The sequence below is a fragment of the Ctenopharyngodon idella genome, chromosome 17 (genome assembly GCF_019924925.1).
Source record: "Ctenopharyngodon idella isolate HZGC_01 chromosome 17, HZGC01, whole genome shotgun sequence".
Classification (NCBI taxonomy): Eukaryota; Metazoa; Chordata; class Actinopteri; order Cypriniformes; family Xenocyprididae; genus Ctenopharyngodon; species Ctenopharyngodon idella.
The window spans coordinates 22594149-22616168 of NC_067236.1; the positions used below are offsets into that span (position 1 = coordinate 22594149).

The 22020-nt window shown below is 36.9% G+C and overlaps 2 protein-coding genes across 5 annotated transcripts in view; one reads left to right on the top strand and one right to left on the bottom strand.

Moving 5' to 3' along the window:
• Positions 1 to 29: 29 nt before the first annotated feature.
• impg1b (interphotoreceptor matrix proteoglycan 1b) overlaps positions 30 to 22020 on the bottom strand; it is a 31009-nt gene continuing 9018 nt past the window's right edge. Inside the window, exons 9-18 of the mRNA XM_051867107.1 lie at positions 21393 to 21574; positions 20980 to 21300; positions 19960 to 20822; positions 18913 to 19002; positions 13487 to 13706; positions 11900 to 12110; positions 9247 to 9432; positions 8934 to 9117; positions 2646 to 2729; positions 30 to 617 (exon numbers count right to left, since the gene is read on the bottom strand). Of these exons, the coding sequence (XP_051723067.1) occupies positions 537 to 617; positions 2646 to 2729; positions 8934 to 9117; positions 9247 to 9432; positions 11900 to 12110; positions 13487 to 13706; positions 18913 to 19002; positions 19960 to 20822; positions 20980 to 21300; positions 21393 to 21574 (2422 nt within the window). The 3' untranslated portion in view covers positions 30 to 536. The remainder of the gene's footprint in view (positions 618 to 2645; positions 2730 to 8933; positions 9118 to 9246; positions 9433 to 11899; positions 12111 to 13486; positions 13707 to 18912; positions 19003 to 19959; positions 20823 to 20979; positions 21301 to 21392; positions 21575 to 22020) is intronic.
• Positions 19044 to 22020, top strand: part of colec11 (collectin sub-family member 11) — a 59738-nt gene continuing 56761 nt past the window's right edge. Inside the window, exon 1 of one of the 4 annotated variants that reach the window (XM_051867103.1) lies at positions 19044 to 19296. The gene's annotated coding sequence lies outside the window, so the exon portion shown is untranslated. The remainder of the gene's footprint in view (positions 19297 to 22020) is intronic. The other 3 variants (XM_051867106.1, XM_051867104.1, XM_051867105.1) reach the window with 3 other exon arrangements.

Genomic DNA, 22020 nt, shown 5'->3' on the forward strand with positions numbered 1-22020 from the left:
AATGACTGTAATTATTTATTTTACAGCTGAAATATACTACAATACTTTTTCTGTTTAATGTAAAAACAAAGATATCATCCCCACATACCTGTATTTTTGTCTTTTTTTCCCATTAGGAATTACAGAAATACTTTACATTCAATTTCTTTGTTTGGGATACTGAGGATAGAGATGACTAGAATCTATTTTCTATTTAAGATACAACTCAATGTATCGATTTGTAAATAAATCCCTCATTGTGAGGGAGGAAACAAACCTTTTACAAGGGTTCAAAGCATCCAACACATTACATGTCTCATATACAATTTACATATTTTTGCAGGTACAATTAAAAATAACTTCCGGACTGATTTAAATCGTAAGTCCCCATTCCTGGAGGTATTCCTTCAGTTGTCCAAGAACATGGCTGATCCTTGAGTAGAGCGGTTGTATCATAAACTCACCAAATGTCTACAAGAAACCAGTGAAGTTGAGTTGCTTGAATAGCACTGAAGAGCTTTGGTGCCATGCATAGCTTAAAAAAAAGTGTCTGGACATCATAAAACAGTCACTTCAAAGCCTTCGCTATCAGGAATCCTCACAACACAGCAAGAGGACCTGCTGGACATCCGCCGCATCTGTAATACAACACGAGGAAAAACAACATGGTCATTCAAGAAACGAAGAAAAACATGACTATATTAGATCCAATATTTAAGATCTGCTTGGTTACAAACATTCTTCCAAATATCTTTTTTTTTTTTTTTTGTATACAGCAGAACAAAGAAATGTATACAGGTTTGGAAAAAATTGAGGAGTAAATGATGACAGAATTTTCATTTTTGGGTGAACTATCCCTTTAACAGGAATAAGCATGTTATTTCTAAGCAAACTATTTTATATATATATATATATATATATTTATATAAAAATAATATAATAATATAAACAACACTTTACAAGTATGGATATAATGATTCTGATTATGTTAAAAAAAAACTTGATTCATTTTAAAAAAGGACATCGATAACGTACGGTTCGGGATCAGTAAGTTGTTGATTCAGTAAAGATTCAGTTCATTCAGTGAATGATTCAATTCAGTGCCGAACCTCATCAGTCGTAAACAATTGCTGCGTCCCAATTCGCATACTATCCGTCCTAAATAGTATTCGAAAATAGAATTAGTGTGTCCCAAATCGTACTATGTTGAAATAAGTATTCCAAAGATACCCGGATGGTCTACAACCCATTGCGCTTGAAGAGGATACATACACGAATAAAAAGTGTTAAAAAACTACAAACATGGCGGATATGCGAGACCGGCGGTTAGGCAGAGCGGTTAAGATAAAGGGGTTTGAGTGATTAATAATCAGTATCTAACCTGACGAAAAAATATTTATTAAGTTCTATCCACATTATATTTCATCTGCAACAGCAATGTGAACTTTTATAACGATGCGTTTAGTCATTAGCTTTTAAATGCATCGTTATGCAAACATGAGGAGAGTTCTCCGTATAAAAGACCCATGACTGGCAGATTAACATGCTACTACATTTCTCTCCGAAACGGTAGGAAATTAAATTTAATTGAATGTGGAGGATTTTAACTGTGACAAGATGATTGACAGGGCAGTTTAAACGGTTACAGGTTGCGTAACTAAGCGACAGAGCGTCCGTTAAAGACGCAATTATGACGAAGTAGTATGTCCCAGAGCTTGCGCTACACACTCAAAAGTATGTACATTTTCTTCACAAAAACAGTAGTAAATGCCTTTAGGGCGTAGTATAAGTAGGCGAATTGGGACGCAGCATATGTTACTTTTCGCTCGAACATATCTGCTCCCATAGTGCATTGCGATTTCAGCAGAGACACGTGAGCGTCAAGGAAATGTCGATTACGAATATTGTTTTACTTGCTAAAGGCACTAAATATCAGTATGATATGTATTATAATATATAATCTATATAATTTAAATGGCATCATTTAAACTAGTTGGCTATTTTGTTATTTTTGTGCTTAATGTAGTAAAGGTTTGTAAGCTTAACAACTCTCAGAATCCACTATAAAAGTCATTATTCGATCGGAAAATACATTACGCAGGCCACTTAGTGAGTCAGTGATTTAAAAAAACACAGCCATTACCTTAATATTTTTTCAAGCTCATACCTTGTTTAATATTCTATTGTTTACAAATCCGTGATAGTTTACATTGCTAATTTAACAATTCCACTTGAGGACCATAAACAAGAGGATTACTTTCAGGCATATCAATGTAGGCTATTATATTAAGTCACACTTGAATGAATAAAAATTTTACAGCAACTCTCATGCCTATAAACAATGCCAAATATTTAAGCCTACTAGACCAAGTAATGCTGCTTCTGATTGTTATTACATTACAAGATATTTATATATTTAATAACTTGTTTGAAATACATAGCCTACAGGTTCTGAGATTGTGAAAGAAAAATGTAATTGGAACTGTACATCGGTGGGAAGGACGAAACATACCAAAAACATCTAGTTTAATATTATTATATCCTCTTCTATATGATAGTTGACATTTTGATGGGAAAGATTTATCATCTTGACATGATAAATCAAGCTGTCGTGATTATTTACTGTTGCTGTTAGTTTCAAATTGGTTGTTTTCACACCAGCTTACCTCGTCAGGTGGTATACACTGATGGAAGTCAACCATTTCTGACGTTAACTTTTCTGATCTTCTGGTGTAGAGTTGTCTGGGGATCTGGGAAAGGAATGACAGACCACCATCAATCTTGAACCTTTTTTGGCCGTAGAGACACATCTTAAGCAAAGAAGCAAGGTACATTTTTGGCACTATATGATAATCCAGACTCAGTATTTTGAAGAGCAAAACATCTGTTGCTGAAAAAAAAACTGATTATTATTCATAATATCATTAGTTTAGACAACTACAGATGCACTAGTCTAAATGAGATGCAAAACCCATGCATGCTGTCCATTATTTCTAGTATCCTCTTAGGAAAATGTGCTTAATGTTGTGTATTTTAAGGGCTCAAAATAATGGATTTTTTTTTTTTTTTTTTTTTTGGAATACATTGTGTCTGTAACTTGTTTATAGAAGAAAATACATCTTGAATCTGTTTTATTATGTATACGTTTTAGTGTGTTAACTCTGGTGAGGATACTGATGCATGGATTTTGCTGATGTGTTCTCTTTAGTCTTTTAGTTTCTTCTAGACAAAGAAACACTCTAAAAACAGCTGATTCACCAAAAGCAACATATTTTTTGCTGAAGTTACTGGCTATTCTGTTTACAATCCTGCCCGCTACATAAATGTAGTTTATTCTTTTTTTGCAGTGCATGGTTTTCCTATTCCATAAGGTAATTGAGTGCAACGTCTAAAGCCTGATTTTAAGGTAGTTTGATCTAATATTTAGGGTTCAAGCATGTAGCGTTGAAACCCTATTGTAATTTTTAAAATTTCCGAGGATCAGCATTCTCCCATAAAAGTGATCGGGCAGACCAAACCGTAAGTTGTAGAGATTTGAAACTTAGAGGGCTGGTAGTACTTATGGTGCTTTCACACCAGATGCGAATGAAGCGTTAAGCGCGAGTGATTTACATGTTAAGTCAATGCAAAGACGCGAGACATCCTGCGGCGCGATTTGCGCAAATGAGGCGGCGCGAATGACGCAACGCGAATATTCGCCAAAGTTCAGATTTTTCAACTCGCCCGAAACTCTCAATTCGCGCAGCGTCATTCGCGCGAATTGCGTCATTCACGCCGCCTCATTCACGCAAATCGCGCCACAGGATGTCTCGCGTCTTTGCATTGACTTAACATGTAAATCACTTACATCACGTTAACCAATCAGGAGCTTGCCCTAGTAGTGACGTGATTACGATGTAGCGAGCGGAGGCAGAAATCCGAAACAACAATGGAGGACAAAATCATCGTCGCTGTACGATACATCTTCGTACTTTTATAGAAACAGGAATAAAAAGGATCTTGCTTGGAAGAAAGTGAGTGAGGAGGTCGGACAATCTGTTAAGTTGGAAAAAACGCTCTTTACTCATTTTGAGCTATATATGTACATATTGAGACTACAAGCTAGCTAAAGCCAGCAAATTGAGCTCATTCGCCTGACGCAAATTTGCGTCTGTTGTGAAGTGAATTTCACACGCGAATGAAGCGAATTTCATGAGTAAACTCAAAATGTTCAAGTGTCCAACTACGCGCGAATAGCACGATTTATTTGCGCAAGTCGCATCTGGTGTGAACGCCCCATTACACCGTCTACAATGTCAGCAAGGCTTGCCTCGATCGGCCTGACGGGGGTGCTACAGCAGTCAAAAGTATGAAATGGCTTATAACTCCTGAACAGTTAGGCGTAGGCTCAAGTGTTGTTGGAATCCTTGGCTCAAGACGGACAAAATGCATGGCTCAGATTCGCTCGTCTGGTGAAATTTCAGGTATTTTGGATTTTATAAAAAACCTACTTTTGCGAACTAGTCCTAGGTTTTTGGCCTGATCAGAACCAAACCAGTGCAGCGAGATTCTCCGGAGTCTGATTGTCAATAATTATAACAAAAAAATTGGAAATTTCTAAGGACCGCCAAAATGTTTGAAGTGGGTGGAGCCACTTTTACTAAAATGGCTATAACTCGTGAACGGAATGAGTTATTTTCACCAAACTTGGCACACGTATGTAAGAGCTCATTCTGTCGTCATGTGAAATAGGACGCGGCAACTGGCCACTTGATGGTGTTATAACAGCAAAAAAAAATAACTACTTCACCGTTAGTCCGTTCGACTTGAAAATTGGCATGCAGTGTCTTTGTCATTGTCAATGTTTTGCCATGACTGTCTGTGAGGACATTGATGTATCTCAATAAACATGTCCATCGGCCAATGAAGTTTGAGCAGCTATCAGGTTAAAGGAGGCTGATTGGAATGAAACTCACTGGGCCTTGAGCAGGGGTGTCTAAACTCGGTCCTGGAGGGCCACTGTCCTGCAGAGTTTAGCTCCAACCCCAATTAAAAACACCTGAACCAACTAATCAAGGTCTAATTAGGCATACTAGAAACTTTCAGGCAGGTGTGTTGAGGCAAGTTGGAGCTAAACTCTGCAGGACAATGACCCTCCAGGACCGAGTCTGGACACCCCTGGCCTAAAGGCCTGTGAGAAATTTGAAAGAAATCGGCCACTGGGGGTGTCTTCACGTTTTTCACGTGCGTGAAGGATTGTGTATCACGTGATTTTTCATGATATTCGTGCCAAATTTTGGAACTCTTCATCCTGAGCAACTTCACCTTTAAGACCGTCTCTGTCCATCGAATCGTTCATTAAATATCGGAGATTATTTCAAAAACCAACTTTGGCAAACTAGTCTTAGGTTTTTGGCTCAACCTCGATAACTGTTAAAAAGCTTTATAAACCATATATTAGTTATGGTAAATGTCCTGTATTGGCTGTAAATGGTCTTTTCCATCCATGATCGAGATGATTACAGGCTTGCTAATTAAAATATAATACCTTTTTACGCATGTGCTTAAAGGCTTTAAAGCACTTGAATCCCTATAATTGCTGCTCGCAGCTATATTTATTTCTAATATTACACATATTCTGCAACAAATATTGCACATATTGTCATTATATAATTAATAAGAATCCCTATATGAATATGCTGTGAAGGATGTGCAAACTGGTCCGACATTGACTGCTGGGGCAAAAGGCCCCTGAGGGATTATAGTGATATATTACTATAATCTACAGTATATTACTATAGATTATTCATAGATTATATTACAGTATGACTATAATTGCTCCGGGGCCTTTTGCCCAACACTTTAGCTGTTTTATATTGAGATTAATTTTAATTAATACAATTTATCTTTTTTTTTTTATCCACAAATTAGGTTGCTTAATCTATTTTTAATAAAAATGAATATATACATTAATGTTCAAAAGTTTGTGGTCAGTAAGATTTTTTTTGTGTGTGTGTGTGTGAAATAGTGTCTTAATAATAATAATAATAATAATAATAAAACTAAAACTAAAGACTATGACTTCCTTTTAGATTTGAAACATTTCATATAACGAATTTTTTATAAATATCAGTAGTTTTAAAGGGTTTGAGATAATTGAAAAACTTTTGTCCAGCAATTTGAATGTGAGGGCGGCACTGAAAACATGGCACTTTTATTATGAATTGACAAAGTAATAACAGTAAACATGATAATGCCTCATCTAGTTTTAAAAGTTTGTTGTCAGTAAGACTTTTTTTTTTGAAAGAGATTAATACTTTTTAATCAGCAAGGATGTGTTAAATGGATCAAAAGTGACAGTAAAAACGTTTGTAATGGTACAAAAGATTTCTATTTCAAATAAATGTTGATCTTTTGAACATGTATATTCATCAAATAATCCTGATAAGAAATGTATCAGAGTTTCCACAAAAATATTAAGCAGCAAATCTCTTTCCATCATTGACAATAATTCAGCTTGCCATCACAGGAATACAGTACTTTTTAAAAATATATATAAATAGAAAACAGTTATTTTAAATTGTATTAATATTTCATAGTATTACTGTTTTTACTGTATTTATGATCAAATAATGCAGCTTTGGTGAGCATAAGAAACTTTTTTCAAAAATATGAAAAAAACTTTTGAACGGTAGTGCATTTTTTGATGATATGATGATATTTCAGCTGTTAAGTTAGTATATTGTAGGCTCTTAGGCTACTAGGCTCTGAAGACTTTGTTCAGACTGCACACAAATTTGGTTTGGTTTTCAAATCCATTCACTGAGGGCCGTTCGAGAGTAGCTGTGTATTTATACAAAATAAAAATTCTGTTGAGGGGAATAGAAACAGCTAGCATTTTCTAGGCATTGTACAGTAGACCTTCTAGAACTCGGATCTGAAACCAATTTAAAAAAAAAAAAAAAACCTGAACATTTTAACCAGATTTCATTTCACATATGGATGTGTTTTGGGTCGGATTTGTAAGCATCAGATTTCATGTTTTTTTTGCTGTTCTGACACCAAAAACTAAATCGATTTGAGTCAGATATGCCAAAATAATTTGAGTCAGATTTTTTTTTGTCTGAACAAAGCCTACATGTGACTTTTATTCATTGCAAAGTTGTTATTCATTACAGGAAAAGTTAGTCCGTCCTCTCCACAAAATCCCTAACGAAGGACAGATACTGTTTGATTTAACCCTCTGGTATTGTTCATTTGGGGGTCACACTTGACCGAACACCTGAAATGTAACTTATGTTCAATAATATTTTTTATTTTGTATTTTGAGACAATTTCATGGTACTTATTAATATTTATGCAATAATTATGATAATTTTTTCCCCCCATTGAAAATAATAATAATTAATAATAATAATAATTTTTATTACTTTTCAATTAAAGCAGTATTTCATGTTAAAATGGAGACAATGGCTGTGTCCGAAATTGCCCCCTATACCCTTAAATAGGGCACTATTTGAAGGGACAGCCATTTGTAGTGGTGTCCGAAACCATAGTGGACGATACTGAGTGCACTCATTCAATCCCACAATGCACCGCAATAACGAGTGTACAACCGATGCACGCTCAGCGGCTAGAGAATACCCATAATGCACTGTGAGAGTCGCGCGCTGAATGAATTGCGTCTCGCCAGGAGATGGCGTCAGCAGCTGAATCAATCATCCATTCATTTTCCAAACCGCGCTGGTCCAGCATTATCATACAGGTATAAATTCCTTTTTAATTGATCATTAAATCGTTTAAAAGGTTTGAATGTGCTAGTACAACATAAATATTCATTACTACTGGAGCTGCCATTTTGCTACATTTCAAAAGATTATTAAACAGCAGCACAAACTATGCGAAATCGGCAGCCCTTCCGGCGCACTCAGTGTCCGAATTCACTCACTCATTTCATTCACTCCTTCAAGTGGACTATATTAGTGGAGTAATGTAGGGAATAGTGAATGAGGGTATAGGGGGCGATTTCAAACACAGCAAATGTCTTTAAAATACAATTTTTGAAGGCAGATTAGTGCCATCTGGTGGGAGTAAAAAAGAAAAACATCTGTAATGCCATGGTTTAACCACTAGATTCATACAAAGCTCTATATAAAGTGGCTTATAAATTCTCTAGTTGTTTTTAGACATAAATACTTATTTTTAGTAAGTTGCGGATTTGGATATATATTTTGACATTCTCAAAGAAAGTTTTTTTTTTTTTTTTTGAAATGTTGATTTGAAGTGTCAGTTTTTGCATTAATTTTACTACAGTCAAACCTGAACATAGAGAAAGACATTTTGTTACACATAACATCAAAATTCAATTAAAAAAAGTAACAAAAATGAACAGGAATGGCTTATCAGAGGTTAATTAACCTGATTTTAACCTCTTATTTGAGTCTTCTGGCTCAATTTTGCCATATTGTTACAGCCACACCACTTCATTTGTGTGTGTATAATAGTTGTTTTGTGTGTGTGTGTGTGTGTTTTGAGTGGGTGTGTCTGTTTTGTACTCTTGGTATTGTTTTAGAGTGTAACCCCTTCTTTGGTGTCTGTGTTTTTACTTTTACTGTGTTTTGTAAACACAAAAAATTATCTGTATTTTCATATTTTTGCCTATTTCCCATTCATTTCCAATGGCGGTCATTTTTGACTGTGAACAAATCAAGTGTGACTATTTTTTTTTTAATCAAGTCCACAATTGTTTTTTTTTTTTTTTCATATAGTGACTGCCATAAAAGTCATCAAGTTTCATACCATTCCGATGAAGTAGCGATTTTTAAAATTCAAAACATTTTTTTTTTCGGTCTAAAATGACCGAACAACACCAGAGGGTTAATCAGAAATGGGTCGATTATGGATGTTAGTAGCGGTCATGACATCGGTTTAAATAAATAGATCATTAAGAATACCATCTTGGTTGTACACTTTACCTCAATACTAAGTTGTGTACTTTCTCGTGATCGAAATGTGCCTTGGCCTGACTGTTGTAAGGAGGCTGAGTCAGAGCTCATGGGACAGAGGATGCTCGACACATGTGTTAAGACCCCATCGTCATTCTCAAAAACTGGATTTACTCTCATAGTATTACCAAAAGGGAATGCAGATTGTGAACGCCTATAATGCAAAGGAGATCAGTTCTTAACACCAACATGTTTAAAACGGGTCAGCACTGCAAATCCAAATCTGTAAAGAAAAATCTAATATCTAAATAAAAATAAAAGGGAAAAAGAAAACCCTTCTTACACAAGTCTCATGGTCTTTCTGGTCCGTATACATTTCTTGTTAATGAAAATCAAGATGCCTATCACAGCACAAACCACCGAGAGGCTTCCCACCAGGCAGGCTACGAAAAGGAGAGGGTCAATGGGCATAGACACCAATTCGTTGCAGCGTTCTCCGTGGTAGTGCCAGAATTTACCTACAGGACATCTGAAAGTGGTTGAGAGAAAACATGTTAGAGAAGTGTGCAATGTAAGATTGCAATCCATATGACTCGTCTCTCTTGAATAGCTTTTTTTCACCGTTTGCATATTTTCTCAGTCACATAACAAGGGGTCAAGATTTGGCTGTCGATTTCGAGTCTCTTTTGTTTGAAAGTGCCCCTTATGCTTTTTCAAATAGTACTTTTCATTCAGTGTGTAAAATAGCTTTTTGTGAATGTAAAAGCTCTGTAAAGTCTCCTAAAAGAAAGAATCGATTCTACTGAATCGAGTCCGCAGCAATTTCAACAATGTAACAAATTTGCATAATTGCAGCCTATGGTCGTCATTGGCTGCTCACGAACAGTGGGCCCTATCATACACCCGGTGCAATGTGACGGCAAGCGCAACGCACAAGTGTTTTTTTGCTAGTTTCAGCCCAACGCAGTTATCATTTTCACGTCCAGCACCCACGTTGTTTAAATAGCAAATGCACTCGCGCTTGCACTCGCCATCTGTTCGCCCATGGGTGTGCTGGTCTGAAAATGAGGTGTGTTCAGGTGCACTGTTGGCGTGTTGCTATTTTGAGGCAACTGAAAACGACTGCGCCATTGACCAACTGAAACCTGGTCTAAAGTCAATGGCGCAGTATTTTTTTTGTTATTTAAGGAGCACGTTAGTAATATGCGTCTATAGGCGGTTGCACAACGTGCATACACTCTGCTTGTTACACACACAGGGACACGCAGCAGCACACAAACATGCCATTTATTAAAAATAAAAGGATTACAATGTAAAAGATTATTATTGTGTACATAAAGATAAAAATGCCTACATGTCATAATGGATAGTCATTGCATGTATCAGAATTACCTATTTGCAGTAATGATGAAACACACCCATGACTCATTAAGAGACTAGATACAACTATTTTAGACCATGCGCCTGGTGTGCCAACCATTTTTTCCGTCATTAAACTAGCAAAAGTGGATTCGGACACGCCCTAAGTGCACCTGCGCCGTAAGCTTCAGACCATGTGCTTAGATTGTAAAAATATGTCCCAATGTCTACTTTGACCCGCCCTCAAACATTGTAGTTGTAGCCGAAGCCTGGAAGAGTTTGGTTTGTGTTGTCAACATGGCGAGAAGACAACATTTATATTTTTAGCGCTGCAAATCAATTTTGCATGCACTTCAAAAGGATTGAGGACTCTGGAATTGATACGGAAAAAATCACTGTGCAAGCTCTGAAGGCTATATACAATTTAAAAAGAACAGCATTTATTCAAAATAGAAATCTTTTCTAACAATATAAATCTTTACTATCACTTTTTATCAATTTAACACATCCGTGCTGAATAAAAGTATGAATTTCTTTAAAAAAAATAAGGAAAACAATTACTGACCCCAAACTTTTGAACGGTATAGTGTTATATTGTTAGAAAAGATTTCTATTTTTAATAAATGCTGTTCTTTTTTTAATGTTTTATTCATCAAAGAATCCTGAAAAAAGTATCACAGGTTATAAAAAAAACATTAAGCCGCACAACTTTTTCCAACATTGATAATAAATCAGTATATTAGAATGATTTCTGAAGGATCATGTGACACTGAAGACTGGAGTAATGATGCTGAAAAATTCAGCTTTGCATTATAGAAATAAATTATATTTTAAAGTATATTAAAATAGAAAATCATTATTTTAAATTGTAATAATATTTTACAATATTACAGTTTTTTCTGTATTTTTTGATCAAATAAATGCAGGCTTGATGAGCATAAGAGACTTCGCTCAAAAACATTAAAAACAGTAATATTTCCAATCTTTTGACCTGTACTGTATTAATTATTTTGTTCGGCTTTTTACATGCTTTTTAGACCTTGTACAACTTATTATACTGGAAAAACAAATTATTAAAAAAAACAAACAAACAAATAAATAACTAAAAATCATAGAAGTGAAGGAGACAAGGTTTTCCAGGAAATTTCAGACAAAAAAAATGGGCAAAACATTATAGAGTCAGACCAACAAATACGCTGCAACTATTTCAGTATGTCATAGAAAAAAGTATGAAATGTTCTTTTACATCACAGCTCAGAATAATCACCTTGTCCCTGGGACAGTACACTTAAAGGAACAACTTTGTACCTTATTTACTTTATTATTCACTGTAGTACCTTGAGGGTACATATTACTAATAAGCTCTAAGGTACTAATAAGCACCTTTTAAGGGTAAATAAGGTACAAATTTGTACATTAAAAGGTACTTTCATAGTGACAAGCTGTTGTACCCCTATAACTTTTACACATTTTTTCTGGCAGTGCAGGTGAAGAACTTTGTATGCTCTGGTGGTTTTGGTTTTTCCCTTCATCCTTTTAATCTCCATCAAAATGAATGGATTTGCAGCACTCTAGTGTGCACAGTTTTAGAAGTTCTTCGACATCCTCTTTCTCTTTCAGAGGTCATGTTAACGTACCTGCAGGTCGCTCCGTGTCCTGGTATAATTTCACACTGGCCTCCGTTCAGGCAGTATTCAGGCTGTAGGTCACAGATGCTCATACAGGGCTGGCCGTCCTCTGTGCTGTAGCCCGGATCACACAGACACTCGGGCTCTGTGGTTAACGTGTTCACCACGCAGCGGGAGAACTCGTTACACCCCATAAACTTACATGGATCGACGTGATCGGCTGGATTAGACAATGAGAACTAATTGGATTTAAATACTTGTAGCCAGACAGACAAAGACGCTTAAAGACAGTGTGGTTATCCCTTTACGTTAATGTGGATGCTTTTGTTTACTGTTCTGCCCTGTTAACTCTGACAATAACATTTGAAAATCTCATTACAAATTAGATGTGTTGTTAAGTAAAAATAATCATTTGACAAGGAATCAGTTGTTGATTAACATGTGATTTGTGAAATTGCCAAGTCTCATTGAAGTTTAACAACTTCTGGACATTTCTTTTCACAGCAAATCGCAATCATCTCGCAGTCATCTTAAACAGCAGTTATCTTAAAGGGATAATTCAACCACAAATGAAAATTTGTCATCATGTCCTTCCAAAGTTGTATGACTTAGTTACTTCTGCGTAACACAAAGGAAGATATTTTGAAGAACATTTGGAGTCATTAACATTCATTTTATGGACAAAAAAACAAAACAAAACAAAAAACAGAGATTTTTCAAATTATCTTCATTTTGTTCCACAGTAGAAAGAAAGTTAAAGAGGTTTGGAATGACATGAGGGTGAGTACATGACTGAATTTTCATTTTTGGGCAAACTATCCCTTTAGAGGAACTTCCCGTATTCTCTTTTTAAAGGGATAGTTCACCCAAAAATGAAAATTATCCCATGATTTACTCACCCTCAAGCCATGTAGGTGTATATGTCTTCTTTCAGACAAACACAATCAGAGTTATATTAAAATATATCCTGTCTCTTCTAAGCTTTATAATGGTAGTGAATGGGGCTCAAGATTTTGAAGTCCAAAAAAGTGCATCCATCCATCATAAAAGTAATCCATATGGCTCCAGAGGGTTAATAAAGGCCTTCTGAAGCGAAGCGATGGGTTTTTGTAAGAAAAATATCCATATTTAAATCTTTATAAACTAAAATATCTAGCTTCTGGCAGACAGCCTACGCAAATCGACTTGTGCCAAAAGAATAATCTCTGACCTGAGAATTTTTAAAGAAAAATATTGGAAGATTACGATATAAGAGATGAGGAGCATGAGTTTGTTGCCCAGTCCTATTTGTTTGAACCTAAGAGGCTTTCTTACAAAAACCCATCACTTGGCTTCAGAAGGCCTTTATTAACCCCCTGGAGCCATGTAGATTACTTTTATGATGGATGGATGCACTTTTTTGGACTTCAAAAACAGGAGTGACATTCACTACTATTATAAAACTTGAAAGAGCCAGGATATTTTTTAATATAACTCTGACTGTGTTCATCTGAAAGAAGATAGTCATAAACACCTGTGATGGCTTAAGGGTAAGTAAATCAGGACAATTTTCATTTTGGGGTGAACTGTCCCCCAACTATCCCACACTGTCCTTACCTGCTTCCACATCCACTGATTGGGAGTCAATTTCCATGTTCAGTCTCTTAGACGCCGCATTGCAGAAGTCCTCAAGCACGCACTGCACCCTCTCCGTAACATTGTACGGAACCGGTTTGTTTAGTTTCATCTTGCTGTTTACCACCACACTGCCATTCTTAAAGTTCAGAATCTCCAGCTCCTTAAATCCAGTCAGGTTGGACTGTAGATACGGCAGGAGCTGCGGGAAAGTGGAGATAAAAGTGAAATTGAGTGAGTTGTGACTTCTCTTTCATCATTGCTGACTAGTGCAGACTGGTTAATTGTGCATGAACGTAATGCAGCTCAGATGCAAAACTTTTGGGATTGTCAATTCTAAAGCAATTCTCCTCAATTCCTTGAAACTGAACGATTTTGGCTAGTGTCTGTCTCTCATCCTATTACAATATGCAAAATCTTCTCAATGCTCATTTCACTCCGCACGAGGAGGGCCAGTTAGAGATAAAGACGGTTGTTCAGGAGAAATAGGGCGTAGCAGCTCAGTCATTCATCTCGGCTCAAGATTTCAAGAGCTTGATTGCACCAGTCACACAAAAGATGGAAGACTTGAGGATATGATATATTCGCACAAGAGTCACAGAGATTATTAGCGTTTTGAAAATCTCTCCACTTATTACTCAGTAATTTACCACTTTAAGTTTGAGTTTTTGTTTAATGTAATGAATTAAAATTAAAACATTACCTGGAATGCGTGAACAATGCAAATTAAAAAATTCTACGTAAATATAATATAAAATTTAAATTTCAAACACTATTAAAGACAACACTCTGTAGTAAAATAAGTCCATCTGACATCTTTTCTTTTAAATGAACATTTTTTACCAGGCTCCTATGCTTAGGTTCAGTAATTTCACTTTAATGGCAATGAAAAGGTTATTAGTCAGTTATTGAAATGCCTTATTTTCATAAATGTCACTTTAGTCAATTCATTGGTATTTAACAAATTTGACTGTCCTTTGCTGCAAAAGTCCACCTCTTCGGACAACAAGACATAGTAAAACGTCCATTTCTGTCAGTTTTACAGCAGCAAAAGGAACACTGTTGTGTTTACTTGCAAAATCCTGTCACTGCCACTGTAACAATGGACAAAACATGATTAAAACTTGCAGCTCGGCAATTGAAAGCTGGCTCATATGCACACCGCCATTCATCTTGAAATCATATGATTCTTCCAATTGGTTCTTCTGTGGGCTTTTGCTGATGAAGGGAAGGGCCGTTTAGCGGTATTTCTGAATGGGCTGACGCTGGGATTTAGCGGATTTGAAGCAAAAGTATTTGATGAACGTATACAATGTGCGGAGAGCGTTCGCTGAGTATCATTATCTCATTTTTGATGGAGGTGGCATTTAATAAGCTACAAGTAACAGCACAAATAAGAACAAAAATGCAAATAAAATAAACAGTGCTTTTCAGGTTTTTCAGGTAAATCTAACAGTAGTTAGATGCAGATTATTTACAGAAATTGAGTAATCAAATGTAAAATAACACTGTCTTCACTGTATAAATTAAATAGATGAATCCTTATTAAAGTTACAAAAGTTATTAAGTCAAGAGCATTGAGTAAATTTTGAGTCTTTTGTTGTTTGATTAACATTAAAACAGACAGCAGCAGGAATATTAGGCTCCTGTCACTTTAAGATCGGATCCAATATACTGATACTGTTGCACATGCGTTTTTTTTATCTCAACTGTTTACATTCACTTAAGATTTAACCGAATATGGATACTAGCCAAGACAGGCATTTTGTGGGAAACTGTCCGTTCAGATGTGAAAGAGAGCTCAATTCAGTATTGTGTGCTGTCAGACGTGCCTTTCTGGGCGTGTGCTTCGGATGTGTGTGTTATTTTGGCGTTTTGCGCTTGAATGTTTAAACTGGTAATGCTTAAACATGTCCAAATGATAAACTTTAATGACAATGCAGCACTGGCCCTATCGGGACAGTATTGATTCTCTTCACGTGGCATATGTAAGCCACTCTATTTCTCTCACGTTGAGTGCGCGTGTGAGAGAAAGGGACAGAGGGCGCTCTCAGCCAAGTGACGATGCGAAAAGCTCAGCAGGCAATAATATTATATCTACGCTACTTTTTGCCTCTAACTCAATCACAAGCGACTGAAATTTACTAGCCATTGGCTAATTAAAGACATTTTTAGTCCTCCAGCGTGAAATTTGGTCCCATACGTGAGTGATTTACTCGCATTGTAGAGGGTTGCATTAACTTAGTAAGTGCATGCCTGTATAACAGGAGGTAATCTGTATTAGAAGGTAGACCTGATCTGCCAGTCATGATCAACCTCTCACCTCTCGGCTAAGTGCCAGGGCAGAGCAGGTGTTATTCTTCCCCACAGGGCAGGCTGTGACTCAGAGCTCAGCCTCAATCAATGTTACTGTCTGGCTGATTCCAATGTCGTGACCTTTGATTGGCATCACAGGACAAAAGGAATCGGCTAATATATACAGTAGCGCTCATTTCCAAATAGGTTAATAAATGAATGAATTGTCACAAGCAGCAGCATTGTAGTGTATCCCTATTCTTGAATACTGGTTCTGGCACTTTCTCTAGCATGGTGCCTACACGTGTATCTACTGGTTTATGAGGATCTCTGTTCTGTTCTATATTTTATGTTATATTTTTTAAATATGTTTAATACTTAATATGAATATATTTTTAAAATTTTAAAATTGAAATGAAACATGTCCCTGTCCAATCGAGATGGTTGCTACACAAACCAGTAGAGACAGGAGTAAATGAGCATCCTACAAGGTTGAGAGGCTGAAATCAATGCAAACCTAGTATAGGACTGAAATATAGCTGTCTCTACAAAAGCTACAAAAACTTTGAATTATAAATGGGCAAAAATGATGTGTACGGTGAACAAAATCAATATTCTTTTTTTGAAGAGTTTGCAAGAACATAAATATCTAGCTATTATCAAATTATCATTTAAAAGCCCATTTATGAATCAATAAACTAATTTTACGGCCATTTTACCTAGATACTTACCAGAGTAGCTCCTGATCAGATTTTTAGTAGTTCATGTGATAATCCAAAAGGACTCAGCACTAGTCATGACAAACTACAACACAATACTAGTTTGGGCAACAACTAATTATTGGAAATGGAGTTTTGTATCTTAGGATTCACACAAATTTCAAAAACAATATCTTACTACAGAACAGAACATATAGACGTTGTAAAATGTAAGGTAGTCCCTTTAGAGCTGTGTTAAAGGATTAGTTCACTTCAGAATTAAAATTTCCTGATAATTTACTCACTCCTATGTCATCCAAGATGTTTATGTCTTTCTTTCTTCAGTCAAAAATAAATTAAGGTTTTTGAGGAAAACATTCCAGGATTTTTCTCCATATAGTGGACTTCAACAGTTACCAACGGGTTGAAGGTCCAAATTACAGTTTCAGTGCAGCTTCAAAGGGCTCTACACGATCCCAGACAAGGAATAAGGGTCTTAAGGGGGGGACGTATGATGGAGTATTTCTGTCCCAAATACACACCCTCCGGATTCTGATAAGTTTCGGAAAGTTTTTTTCGAGTATGGCCCTTATTACGTAATAAAGGGCAGAATTCCTTGTATGGGCACTTCTCCCTGATAAGCGTGTACACACACATCACCCAGAGCGCTTCGGTCAGGTTACGGAAGCCGAGAGATTTTCCTTTTTCAGCTTCCCAAAGAACCCAGCGTTAAGGGAACAGCAATGGAGTTGTGCATGTAAGTTTGTTTGTTCCTGGAATTTCAGTGACGAATGTTTTGTAAACAAGTCCCAGTTCGGCGCTGGATTTGCAGATCACAGGCGGTGAGTAACTGCATCAAATGTCAGTGTTTTGTTGGCAATCGTCACGCAAGTGCATTTAATGTAAACAACACAAAAGTTTTTGTTCCCTTTTTATTTATAATGATGTCGCAGCTTGCAGACGATCGCTATGCAAAAGCTGCATGCGCTCATGACTCTTTAGCTCCACCCACGGCACGCCTCCAGGAACTCGTATCTAACTCGTATCGTAAGTCGGTACAGCGTATCTATCTTTTATATGATAAAACTAAAGACTTTTCGGAGATATGAAGGATGCAATACTACTCTATAGGTAACTCAAGATTAACATGAGATTGGCCGAAACTGTGTGTGTAATGCTCGTCTTGCACACTGCTCTGCGATGCTCCACATGTTACGTAATCACGTTTGAAAGGTCACGCGTGACGTAGGCAGAAGTACGGATCATATATATATATATATATATATATTTTTTTTTTTAGAAAATGACCGATAGTTTCGCTAGATAAGACCCTTATTCCTCATCTGGGAGCCCTTTGAAGCTGCACTGAAACTGCAATTTGGACCTTCAATCTGTTGGTAACTGTTGAAGTTCACTATATGGAGAAAAATCCTGGAATGTTTTACTCAAAAACCTTAATTTCTTTTCTAATAAAGAAAGAAAGACATGAACATCTTGGATGACATGGGGGTGAGTAAATTATCAGGAAATTTTAATTCTGAAGAGAACTAATCCTTTAAGATAATAAAACTGCACACACATTTTTAACACACGAAAACCAGTCTGGACGAGTCTAGATTGACCTTTAAAAAATATTTTTAAATATGTATCAAAAGAGATTGCATTCACCCAGAACCATTCACAACAAGCCAAAAAAGCATGCAGCTAGTATCTCTGTGAATTGCTTTTATTACAAATAATTCATTGAGCTGTTAATTTCAAAATCAACAAAAAGTGCTTTGTCATTGATGGTAACACTCTAGTAAATAACATTTGGAGACTGATTACATTCAAGGACATGTCTCACCGAAGAACAATTCTAAATCATTAGGCTGCCTAACCAGCTAAAAGCAATTCAGAGAAACAAAACTAGACAGCAAGTCTCTGAGGGATTTTTTTTTTTTTTTTTTTTGGGCGTGCTCTGTTTTTGGCTGTTTAATTCAACAGGATTGTGAAATTATTTCCTCTGTGTTTTACACAAATGAGAAAAAACAACAACTTTATTTACAGATGTACAGTTTTAGCATTTGATATGAGCACATACTCCCATAATATGCACATATTCAAAGCACATAAATCTTAAAGTGCACTGAGATCCTGAGAATTGAAAATATGCACAGAGCAATAAGGCAACACTCACACTATCTAGAATTAAACAACAACAAGTACCAAAAATATGTTGCAGGTTGGGCAGATAAGCCATAGAGTAAGCGTTTAGCTTTGGTTAATGCTGGTTAGTGCTGGTTAATCAGCAGTTATTAAAGCAAGTTATTTTGATCAGTAAGATCAGGTTTTGGCTGTTATTAAACAAAGGTGCAGAATTTAGTGCCAAAAAAGTGATTGATTATGCTTTTTCAAGCTTGGATATAGATGTACCGGTATTGAGGCTAATGTCTTCTGTTCTCTCTCAGTCACATGACTAGAGGCCTCAGGGTTTGCCGAGTCACTTGGTTCAGAGAACTGTCTCTAGTTGAAAAAACAGGAAATTATAAGATATAATCTGAATAAAAACAACAACACTTAAATGTGAAACTGCAGTATGAATGGCCAAGAGCTGTTTTGAAAGTTCCAAGTTTGTAACGCTCTTGTCCACGTTGTATATGAGTGGTGCGGAGTGGAAGTCGAGTGTTTTTCCTTGCAATAGGATTGTTCAGGGCAGGTTTTCTCTTCAGTGAGCATAGAGTGCAGAAAATGAAAAAAAAAAAAAAAAAAAAAGAGGAGTGGAGCTGGAGCGGAGTGATTACACATAATTTTGAACAGGTAGGAAAAATTGCTCCACTCATATGCTGTTCAAGTCTATGTTGCTTGGTGACATGCAAAGCTTGATGCTTTGGTTTGTTTTGGAACAACTGGCAACATTTTGTCTGAAATTTAAGTTACTCAGTTCTTATTTCTTGTTTAGTGAACTGTTGTATGCAATATCACACTCACAATCTTTGGACATGATTGTGATTACCTGCAGCTCTATGCCCATGGTTTAATTGTAGCTGTGCCGATGTTCAGCACTACACCACTCTTGCTTGTGTGAGATTGCACAATTATGCTTTGAAATTGCCATACAGGATTTCATTCTGTGTTTTTCTTGCTAAATTGAAAAGGTAAACAAAGTTCATAGAAAAAACATTTGAAGTGACAAAATAAGTATCCTTGCACAAAATGTACAGAAATGTAATTCACTTTTTCTGTCGGTCACCCAGACCCTTTATACAGTGGCTTTATAGAAAAATGTATATTACATTTTGAACAACACTGTTCTCAGATGCCATCTGTCAAAACCTTGCAGACAAATGACACACTTTATCTATTCATTCTTCCCAGCATGCACTGCGGCACAAAAAAAAAAAAAAAGTAAAGCTAACAAAAAAGGGAGGTTAAAAAGGCATGCAGCAAGAGAAAGTCAAAGACAAAAGTGTGTTTACCTACCAGTTCAAGAAACGTGTTCTCCAGTGATTTGTACTCGGGGGAACTCTTGTTGAAAAGATCCTCCGAAAACATCATATTAGTCACACGTAAACTAAAAAACACCACTAACTCTTTGGCCTGGTTAGAAGCCAACATCGAAGGAGTGGTAACGTAACCTATAGGATGAGCCGAGGATTGTGGATTCTCGTCGATCTCCGAGGGGAATCCACTCCCAGAGTCCAGATTCTCGTCCTCCTCATCAGACTGTTCTACGTCGTCTTGTGTGTCTCTATCATTATCTGTTCTACCTTCATGTGGGGGAGGTGAAACTGTCCAGAGAGTCTGTCCCTTTTCCTCGAGGAAATTGTCTGGGGTCAGGTGTGAAATAAGGTCTTCTGTGGGCGTTAGCTCAGAGGGAATTGCGGCAGGGAGAATTGGTTCTGGAGTGGTAGGTCCAACAGGAGGCTCCTTTTGATGGAGTGTGTCTACGGTGGCACTGGCTGATGGAGAGTCTATGTGGTCACTAAGGTCAATTGAAGTGGGCAACTCGGGGCTATCAACTGGACCGGTAGGGTATGAAGGAAGACCTTCGGTAGAGGTCTCTAAAGGTTCAGAGGGGCCAGTTGTGTCATCTTCCTGCAATACAGCATCTTGAGCTCGTTCAGTAGGGGTTAGGGATGTCAAGATTGATGATGTTGCCTCTGCGAGAGTGGCCTCTGGTGTCATATCAAAATCCATTTCAGGTTGAGCTGAAGTAGATGCTTTTGCTACTTCAAAAGATTCCAAGTCCAGTGTTGCAGCTGTGGCAACAGTTTCATTTCCTACATCCTCTTGGACTTCAGACAACTTTGATAGGTAATCCACTGTAGTGGTTCTTGGCGAACCTTGAAAACAAAGAACCAGTTTCAGAGAGTGTCTTTGAAAGTGCATCTAATGTAAAACTACAGTTAATTCTGTCATTCTTAGGCTGCATAACTTAGGGGTCTTAGCTCGAAAGCAGGTGCTCTTGTTCACTACTCACTACAAATTAGAAAAATGTACCTTTGGTAGCTAAAGTGTCTTCAGTGATTAGACTTGTCGTCTTAGAACCCTCAAGTTGGGAGTGGCTGATTACCTCTGTGGCTGCTGGTAGTGTTGTAACATGGGACCATATATCAGGTACTTTATGTATAACAGTCCTTTCTGTCCCCTCACCCTCAGTCCTATCATGGCCTAGCTCTCCAAAAAAGATGCCCACACTTCCAGAAGGCGCTATAGATTCCTCCGAGTTGGCTTTTGTGGACTCTGTACTCATTTCCCCAGGTAAAAACCTTGATTCTTTACTGATTTCAGTACTGGATCTCGTGTTTTCCCGCTTGCCTGCTGTTGAAGAGTTTGTACAGGGCGATTCAGGTAAGGTTAAATATTTGCAGTCTGTCTAGGGCCCTTATATTGACTGTATTGATTTTGTGTACCTTGTTCGAAAGTTAGGGAAAGCACGTCCACAGGAAGTGATGCGTCCTCACTTAGCGCCTTGACCACCATGCCCTTTAGGACTCCCTCTATGCCATATTCATCAGTGGAGTCTGTGTCACCTATGGCCTTTGTCCCATCAGTCTCAAACACTACAGCAAAGCTTGCTGTAACACCTCCAGCTCTGGCCAGTGTTATGAAGGGAATCGTAAGAGGTTTGTTATTCATCTGTCTCAGCACTCATGTTCCCTTTAAAAGACCCCAAGGCCCTTTTAATAGCTCAAAAATCATATTTATCAATGACACATAAGGTTGAGACTTTTTCAAATCTTATGAGAACTGATTGTACACATTGTAGAGTCTCTAAATGGATTTATTTTATATTAAAAAAAATGAAAAGAGGATAATTTTGAAATTAATATAACCATTTTCAAATGAACAGCTTTTGTGGTTTCTGGAAATCTAAAGTCAATCTCAACAGAATATGAGGGTTAACTATCACACATTTTATAAGTATACTACACAGTCTACGGTACAATATAGCATAATGATACAGTAATTGAAACACAGTTGCTCTGAACACAATTTGCCAAGTATTTTTTCAAATACTTACCCCAAGTTGCCCCTGTA